At 42.7% G+C, this 9784-nt stretch overlaps 1 protein-coding gene across 1 annotated transcript; it reads left to right on the forward strand.

The window, feature by feature from the left end:
- The first annotated feature begins 1168 nt into the window (after window positions 1–1168).
- Window positions 1169–5916, forward strand: bco1 (beta-carotene oxygenase 1). The gene is made up of 11 exons (XM_080019991.1): window positions 1169–1249; window positions 1354–1482; window positions 1602–1731; window positions 1849–1996; window positions 2087–2237; window positions 2331–2557; window positions 2832–3089; window positions 3196–3301; window positions 3414–3508; window positions 5312–5423; window positions 5536–5916. Exons 1-11 carry the CDS (start codon window positions 1186–1188, stop codon window positions 5688–5690), a joined length of 1575 nt encoding a protein of 524 aa, XP_079876117.1. The 5' UTR covers window positions 1169–1185; the 3' UTR covers window positions 5691–5916.
- The last annotated feature ends 3868 nt before the right edge of the window (window positions 5917–9784 follow it).

The following is a 9784-nucleotide window of genomic DNA, read 5'->3' on the forward strand; positions in this document are numbered from 1 at the left end:
GGGAGTCACTGCTGATGAAACCCTGGTGCTGTTGTCCTCCAGGGAGAGAAAATAGATCTGTTATTAGGGGTACAAACAGTCAGAACTATAAAATATGAAATATAGCTGCAGGCAGCAATACACACGGTCCAGGTTCGTCGTGTCAAATACTGCAACTTAAAAAAACAAAAGACAAAACACAGGCAGATTACAAAAAAACATAACAAAGCCACATTACGGGAGTGAGCCACACCAGATGCATTGATTTATCTGCAATATAATATATTCAACTAAATTATTTGGTGTCTGTTATCATAAATAAGAATTCATACAAGTAATTACAAGTAAGTGCCCAAATCCTCCATCTGCTTCCTCCATGCAATTAATAAATAGAAAAAAAGAACTTTTATATCAATCCGCAGTTTTTATTTAAGCCATTTAAGTGCGATGTTCCAGAGAAAACGACATCATGACGGCTCCGTGATAGTGTGGTGAAGTTCGCAAATTATTAAAATCTGGTGTGGATCAAAGTTGAACCACAAGCTCAACCATGTCTGTGGGTTTGGTGGTTTCCCTGCACCAGACACTTTTAGCCCAAAAAATGCCCTGGAGAAAAATAATAATAAAAATCAGAACAAAAGTAATACGGCTCGACCCCCTTAAAATACAATTCTAAATATATAGATGTATATAATATTTTTGTGTTAAATTGACATTATCAAAAAAAGCACTCCAGAATGAATTGAATAATGTAAATTTAGTCATTAAAATATACCCTTGGGGTCGCACACTACTCTGTCTCTGAACTGGATGTTCTGTAACTATTCTATAAATATAACTATTACTGTAACTATCTACTATCTATATATACTATACTATAACTACTATCCTATTGTCACTCTGTCTGTAATCCGCATTTCCTATGACTGAATAATTTATGACAATTACAATGTTATTTGTTGTCTAGGCCTTTCAGAAACATTGGCTTAAAGTCACATTTTAAATGACAAAAAAAAAAAAGTACAATGGGAATTCCACAATGAACTTTCCACAGCATGAAAGTGGGTGAACTCTCAAATAAGTAGGTGGAAGATAGGATAAGATAAATGCCCTGACCCACCCCTTGAAGAAAACAAAAAAGGGAGTGGTTTGTCGCATTGTAGGCTATAAAACACACTTCTCCCGGCTGCCCTCAGCACAGCAAACATGATCCCCGACTTTGGCAAGAACGTAGAGGAGCAGCCGGAGCCATACACGGCGACGGTCAAAGGTAGCGTATGCTGAAATGCCTTCCATTTCCTGTTGTAACCTACTGGGGGGGGGGAAGCGTACAATACGTCGCTGAGAGTTACAAGTTATCTCCTTTTATTCTAGGTAACATTCCGAGCTGGCTGCAAGGCACGCTGCTGCGCAATGGCCCGGGCTTGTTCTCCGTGGGGGAGACCACTTACAACCACTGGTTCGACGGCATGGCTTTGATGCACAGTTTCACTTTCAAAGGCGGTAAGTCTGTTTGGTCCCTATCTCTTGTGACGTCATCACAAAAAAAACAACAAAAAAACAAAACAAACGACGCCCAAGTGTTTGATTGAGGCTTGAGTAACGGCCTCTTTGTGTTTCAGGAGACGTTATCTACAGGAGCAGGTACCTCAAAGGGGATACCTATAAAGCAAACATGGCTGCCCAGAGAATAGTTGTGTCAGAAATGGGCACCATGGCCTACCCGGATCCCAGCAAAAACTTCATTGTCAAGTAAGCCCATTTATACACAGTATGATGTCAAATTACACGCTTCATACAGTATGTGTTTACATGCATAATAGGTGTATATGATAGTCGCTTATCTCCATTTACCACATTTATTTCTAGGGCAATTACCTTTCTCAACCACACCGTGCCCGACTTCACGGACAACGGCGGCAGCAACTTCATCAGGTACGGCAGTGACTACTTTGCCACCTCCGAGACCAACTACATCCGCAAAATTGATCCCGTCACCCTGGAAACCCAAGACAAGGTATGCCCTTTTTCTCCATCCCGTCGCAGAAGGCGCTATAAATCGCTCGCGTCGCCCTCGCATTCGTCACATGTGTTTCCGCCAACCCAGGTGGATTACCTCAAGTACATCGCCGTGAATGTGGCGAGCTCCCACCCGCACTACGACAGGGAGGGAAACACCTTCAACATGGGGACTTCCATAGCGGAGAAGGGAAAGACAAAATTCACGCTGTTCAAAGTTCCCGCCGTGTCAGAGAAAGGTATGCGCACGCAGCGTTCCCTTTTCCTTTTCCTTGGCGCCGACAACCTCTCAATCACTGATTCCAAAACCCGCGTTTTTACCCATTTCCCAGGACCGGGCAAATCCAAGGACGCCTGTCCGCTGAAGAGCGTTGAGGTGGTCTGCACCATCCCGTGCCGCTCGCTCCTCAGCCCAAGCTACTACCACAGCTTCGGCATGACGGACAACTACTTCATCTTCATCGAGCAGCCCTTCAAGCTGGACATCGTCAAGATGGCCACCGCGTACATGCGCGGGGTCAACTGGGCCAGCTGTCTGAAGTTTTTCCCCGAGGAGACTGTGAGTGGCCGCTTGGAAACGCCCAGCGATGAAAGCCAGGCTACAAAAAAAAAGCGTATTTTATTTTTAGAAAATGTTTATTCCATTGTTTTGCCATTTTAACATCCTCATGGTGGAAAATAATGTAGAAAAATGATCGTTTAGCTGGCTCCATCGATAGAATTTGACTCCTTACGCATTTGATCAGCTACAACAGCAAGAGTGTCACCACACAGTTGGAATTGTAACTGCCTGTCATTTAATTTAGCTATATTTTATCCCCCAACCCCCACAGACTCTAATTCACCTGATAGACAGGAAGACGGGCAAAGAAGTCGGGACAAAGTACTACACGGGAACGATGATCGTGTACCATCACGTGAACGCTTTCGAGGAGGACGGCCACGTCGTCTTCGACGTGATAGCCTACCCCGATAACAGCCTTTACGATATGTTCTACCTGAGCAAGCCGCAGGAAACGACCAAATCCCAAACCTCTGACTACCACAAACCCACCTACAAGAGGTTTGCTCTGCCCGTCCACTCCGACATGGTGAGATGAAGGGATGATGAGCCCCTGCCGCCCTGAATATAGTCGTTTGTTGCTCTGCTGAGGAATCCCATCTTTTCTTACATTTCTTTTGTTTTTGACTTTGTAGGGGAGTAAAGTTGGAGACGACCTGGTGAAAACCAGATGCACCAAAGCCAGCGCGGTGCTGGAAAAAGACGGCAAGCTGCTCTGCCAGCCTGAGGTGCTGTGTGACGGTAAAGCTAAACCCAATCCGACTCTCACGGACTCTGAACCCTACAGAAGTTCCCCGCAAGTAAGGCAGCGGGTTCATTTTTACGATTATTGCTTGCGTCTCTCTCAAAATAGGCCTCGAACTTCCAAGAATTAACTATGACGTCAACGGGAAGAGGCACCGATTCATCTATGGGAGCTGTGCGGAGATGTCAGCGGTGTCGACGGAGGTAACATTAAAGTTGGATTATTATTACGACAGCAATTGTTCGGCGGCGTTGGTGGAAACAGCCGTCAGAATAATTCCTCAAGTCTCACGTGTGCAGTTTTGCAAAATGGGTCCCAAGACTTGCAGGTTCCTGCTGACTATTGACGTTTCAAACGAGCGGCGATGGGAAACAGATTGTTCCTGCCAACGCTGTGTTTAGAGAGGCAGGAAGCAATTTGCGGAACCGAGACTTACCAGTTGACGTAACAGAAGCTGGAAAGCGGTTTGGGAGTGGGATTCGCCATTCGCCGCATCAAACGCATCTTAAAATTCAAAGGGATCGCGTCCTCGACTTCATGGTAGGGGGGGTGGGCGGGTGGGAAGGGAGGGGAGGGGGTCGAGGAGAAGAATTTAGGAAGTGCGCAATCTGCTGGCCCAAACAAAACGGGGAACAGGGCATTTTCCTGCGTCAATAATGTCATGCAATTTCCCAAAATAGTACAGGACGGAAAGAAATCAATGGTTTATGGACAGGGCGGAGGAGGTGATGCTACGCTGCTCCCTCAGCAGCCTCTTGTCTTATGTGCCTTTGTGCATGTGCCGGTCATGGTTGACAATAAAGCTCGCCGGACATTAATTTGCCGATTGAGATCGGTTTGTAACGCTAACCTCAATTGGAATTCTGCCATATCTGTTGTTTTATTCCCCGCTATCTTTTGGCGATCATAACTTCCTTGATAGCATTCTCGTGAACCCATTGTGGCTTGAATAATGAGAGCGATCCACCGGTAATTCCACCGGTGGGACAAAGACAGGTGTTTTCAGAAAACACCAGAAATGTATCGACACCAGAAGAGTGTATTATTTTCCCCAATTGCGGCTTTAAAAGTTGATAAGATCAGCGTTGATCTACACGCTGGATCAAAACTCAACTGAAACCTGCTTTTAATGAAAGTCAGGCTATAAAAAAAATCATATTTTAAGAAAACCCTTTAGCTATTTTAACATCCATTTGGCCATTTTAACACTCCGACAAATAGAATTGACTGATCAAGCATTGGATCAGCTAACAGAAGTCTTACCAAACAATTATTGCATAAATTAATAAATGACTTTCTACACTGCGGGCTTATCATTTAGTTTATTGGAGGAATGGTGCACGTAGTAAAACATCGTGAGCGCTGTTACGCTCATGAAATAATCAATCACATTTCATAACCACAATTGACAGCAATATAAAATGAATTACACAGCGTCTACTGACATATATAAACAAGCAATTAGGCTGTTGCAACACCATCTTTCAAGGAACCGAGCCACCTTAGTCTCCCAGATGTGCTGTCACCGCAACAACAGCTTGCATAACTTCATTTTACAGATCAGATCGTATTTACTTCAGGGAATTATTGCATAAGCTAGATAATACTTTGTGTATATTTTGCTAAACACTCTATCACCTTCATGTGATGTGTTTTTCTTATATATAATATTATATTATAATATTATTATGATTGCTGTGTTTTTGTTACACTCATTTTTACCCGCATTTTTAGGGGAAGGAAAAGCACTTTTGCCGATTAAGGATTGTGAGCTTGAACCCTACTGTAGCTAAGCTGCGTCCAACCTAAAATGACCTTATCTATCCTGAAAGCCCTGCCCAGGTTGTTCTCAGAACGATTCCTGTGCCTTCTAAGAACAGCGCTGAGATGATCTCGTGCAACTTGAACGCCCTTTTTCACGCTTTCGTCCCGTTTATAAGGATTCTAATCCTGGTAAAGTGGCGGAAAGATTGTTTTAATCACTCTCCCACCATTTACCCTCTTAGATCGGAAAGATGGACTTAGAAACCAAGGAGTTGGTTAGGTGGAGTGAGCAGAACTGCTGGCCATCGGAGCCGGTCTTCATCCCCAGGCCCAATGGAGATTCCGAAGATGATGGTGAGACAGTTGTTCTGTATATTGGAACCATATATGTAGTGATTTTCCGTTTCTCTATTTACTTTTCTCTATCGTATCCTCAAAAAATAGCTGTGTTTTCTCTGCTTCCCAGGGGTGGTTGTAACATCAGTCATCAACAAAAACCCAGGACAGTCCGGCTTCATCCTGGTTCTGGACGGAAAGATGTTCAAGGAAGTAGCGCGGGCCTATGTGAACACTGACCTCCATATGGATATGCATGGATATTTCATTCCACATGGAAATTAATCAAATATGCATGGATACATGGACTATATGCATGTATTGCAAAGTGTATAGTCAACAGAAATGTTGTATTCATTGTTAATGACATTGCCAAAGCAATTTTTGGAAAATTGTGCATTGATACTTTTCCCAAAGCACCAGATATTATAATGCATGGTATAAAAATGTGTTTTTAGTGTATATCACATAATTCTTATTGTTTAAGCATAGCTTTATATTACTTTTTGTTATTTAGGCAACATGGCAATGGTTATTTGCAAATTAATAAAGATTTTGTGCCTAACCTCCAATTTGGATAATTCATCAACACACCAACACACCAATCAGTATGTGGGGCTCAGCACCGGGTCTTTGCATGAAGAGCAAACCATTTCCCAAGTACATCCAATAATCTTAAAATAAAGATAAATACCAGTGGGCAATGAAAGCTATTAATGCGTTGTTCTCCGCGCAAATATGGTGTCATTTGAAAGGAGGATGTTGGTATGACAGCGTAGCCATTAACACTGGTGGGACCTATGATCCACCAGCAGTGAACAAAGGAAGGTGATGTGTCACAATTCTTAATTTACGGCAATGACCGGTCTGTACTATGTGTACTGCATACATATAGGGGATGTAACACCTAATGTTATAATATCAAGGAGCCAATCAGGAGTAGGGCATCCTTTGTCATTCAAAACAACTTCAATCCTTGGAATGCAGACATACAAGTCCTGAACTGTATGAAGGGATGGGATATTGTACCATGTGTCATGAAGAAAAAAAATCTTTCTTTGAGGGATGCTCAAGAAATCAGTCTAGAATTTGATTTAATGTGTGAAAGATTTCATTTTTATCAGTCATCGAGATGTACCGCTTAAATAAGATCAATAAAAAAAGCATGGATATATAAAAATTGAAAACGCATGGGTATAAATTTTGTTCTATCACGAAATAAAAGCGGGAGACTGGTTTCGCTTTTTCTCTATTGAATGGTGTTGGAGAATTCTCACTGCATGGTCGGGGAGGTGAACCTGTTTCTCTGCGGGAAACAAACTGAGAGTATGAAAGATATACATTCTTAAGAACAAAGAGAAAGATACAGATACACTTCAAAACAATGATTCTGATCAGCCTGCCCTTGCTTCAACGAAGAGGCTTTTATACCAATGAGAGGTTGTCTGCCATTGGTCAGGTGTCATTCATAGGACTCTGCCCCCCAATCATATCCCCTGGTGTTTACCTAATACAATGATTTAACAGTCAAATTCCAGTCACGGATACAATCTTACTGCGCTATAAAACAAACCACAAACAAAACAGTGTGTTTTTAATTTACGTCTCCTTATGGAATAAAACAAGTGCGTATGATGTGCATAGCGGTATGGAACGAAGCCGTGGGTAATGCGGACACGTTCTCGGTGACTCTCTCCCCGATCACCCCCTCTCCGCGCGTTATGCAGAAAACAATCTTAACAAGTCTACGAGTCGTGCCCCGTTCCTTCGTGCACCGTCCCCACAGTTTTTAGTAGTTTATTTGGAGGAGAGGGGCTCGGCTGTCCGCGTTGCTCTATATAATTATAATTCCTCATTGAAATGTTATCCCTGTGCATTTTGTAATCTGTTTTATCCTGTTATTGTAACGGACACTGACTGAAAAAATGAAAAAAATTAAATAACTACTGCCAGCTTGAAGAATCTCGGTCAATTGACGGGTTTCCGACTGATGATTCGACTCGTCGACTATCGGGGGCAGTCCTTTTATTTTTTTATTTACGTTCCCTAATTGAACGAAACCAAAACAAAGCCCCTCCCCCATTCTTGCTTTAAGTGCATATGTACTGTACCGTAAGGCACATACAGCACTGGTCAAAGCCACAGTATGAATTTTATTCATAGATACAATTTACCTGTCTATAAATACCAGCATTTGCGCACCTGTGTACCCATTGGCCAGTGCGGTAAACGTTCCATGGTAACAGCGAGATCCACCAATCAGAGACGTCGCTGTTACACTGAGGATTATGGGAAGTGTAGTAGTTCTCCATGACATTGTGAAAAAAACCCATCTAAGGTTGATATAATATGGACATGTGGCTTCTACAGGAGCAAAAACTCATTATTATATACATTGAGTAATATTTACGCAATTATTTCCAGCTCAGCAAGGGTTCAAAGCTCACAACCCTAAATTGGAAATGAAGGTGCTAAATTAATTAATGAATTCCTTTCCTTAAAGTGCATAGAGTCTAACCAAATCACAGCATTTTTTAATAATTTTATAATATAATATTCTTTATAAGAAAAACAAATCTATAATTGAAGGCCTTGCAAAAAAATGATCTAGCTTATGCAATGATTCCCTGAAATGTTTACGACCTGACTTTCCATGTATATTTGATTAATTTCCATGTGGAATGAATGGATTTCCTTTAAGTCAATCACATTTTACAACCAGATTTATACAGCATCTCCTGACAAGAATAAATAAGCAATAAGACTGCTGTCACTGAAACAACAGCTTGCATAACTTCATTTTACAGATCAGGTTGTATAAACTTCAGGGAATCATTGCATAAGCTAGATAATACTTTGATTGCGTATATTCTGCAATACATTCTGCAATAACTAAAGGTAATACACTTACCTTTAGTTATAGATGTTTGTCTGACATCCAGGTAGAAGCTGTTTGTTGGTCTGGCACCACCATGTCAGGGCCTCCACCTCCCCCAGGTAGACCTTCTCATCATTGTTGGAGATCAGGCCCAGCAAACGTTATGATGGTGTTGGAGATACTATATGTGTACAGATAGTACAGCAGGGAGCTCTAGACCGAAGACAGGTGTGGCTGCTTAAACTGCACCACACCACAACACGCTTGTCACGTGTCCAAATTGCACCAGATTCGACACTGCACGTCCTTGGGTCCCCAGCAACACACCCGCCAAGTGTGAAGACGATCGGATGAACGGTTGCCGAGATAATTGAAGGACATGATAATCGAAGGGCAAACTGACAGACAAGATTCCTTCCTTTATAGTTAGACGAGTGCAGCACACCGTTCAAAAGGCAAGACTTTCTAAGACATTTTAATGTCAGTTTAACAGAAGTCATGTGTCCTGTGTTTGAAACGGCAGTTTAACAAAATGTAAGGACAACTTTGCAATAATAACTTAGCGCCAAATGTGAAAACATAGGCATATTAGAACTTAAGGAGGATCAGTCGAGTCCAGGTTTCTTCAATGATTTAGTCACGTTGACGTGGGCTGCCAGGTGCTCCGCTCGACGTGCAGGGGTCTCCTCCTCTGGTGTGTGGGTGTGTGTGTGTGTGTGTGTGTGTGTGTGTGTGTGTGTGTGTGTGTGTGTGTGTGTGACGTTGAAGTCACATGCCCGGCGCTCGTCCCCCATCCCCGGCGCTTCCTCTCGTGCATCTGGTGCTTCACATATTGGATGACGTCCCAAATCGCCGCGCTTAGTGGCATTGGATGATGTCACAAAACGCCCCAGCTGCACAGAGCGGTTCTCTGTTCGCTCAGTTATTCAAATTTCATTTATGTCACGTGTGTCGCATGTCCACATTGCACCAAATTCGACATTGCACATAACTCGGGTCCCCAGCAACACGCCCGCCAAGTGCGAAGTAGATCGGATAAACGTTTGTCGAGATAATCAAAGGACCTACAGCCAGACAGATTCCTAGAATCATAGATTACAGTAGGTAGTTACATGTGGCCTACATATATGGTAGGTAATAAAAGTAATTCCTAGTAGACCAGTTCTCAGCTCAACCCTTTGATGCAGGACAGTGTATGGGTTTTATAATGGGGGATGGTAGCTCAGGAGGTAGAGCTGGTGATCCAAAGGTTGCTGGTTCGATCCCAGGCTCCTCCTGCTTGCATGCTGTAGTGTCCTTGAGCAAGACACTTAACCCCTAATTGCTCCTGATGGCTGCGTCCGTCGGTGTTTGAATAATTGTAAGTCGCTTTGGATAAAAGCGTCTGCTAAATGTCTAAATGTAATAATATCGTTTTTTTTTATAGACTGATTCTGGGACATATACATCTTAGCGATCAATGGTGTTTCTGAATATGTGAATCATCCTTCACCAAGCTTCG

Source organism: Zeus faber (assembly GCF_960531495.2).
Source record: "Zeus faber genome assembly, chromosome: 19".
Classification (NCBI taxonomy): Eukaryota; Metazoa; Chordata; class Actinopteri; order Zeiformes; family Zeidae; genus Zeus; species Zeus faber.

Bases quoted from the DNA above. Each gene is read 5' to 3' on its own strand.
- bco1 (XM_080019991.1), top strand. From the start codon at position 1,186: ATGATCCCCGACTTTGGCAAGAACGTAGAGGAGCAGCCGGAGCCATAC. The intron at 3,090-3,195 runs GTGAGATGAAGG...TTGACTTTGTAG, and splicing joins TGCCCGTCCACTCCGACATG to GGGAGTAAAGTTGGAGACGA. The intron at 5,424-5,535 runs GTGAGACAGTTG...TCTGCTTCCCAG, and splicing joins TGGAGATTCCGAAGATGATG to GGGTGGTTGTAACATCAGTC.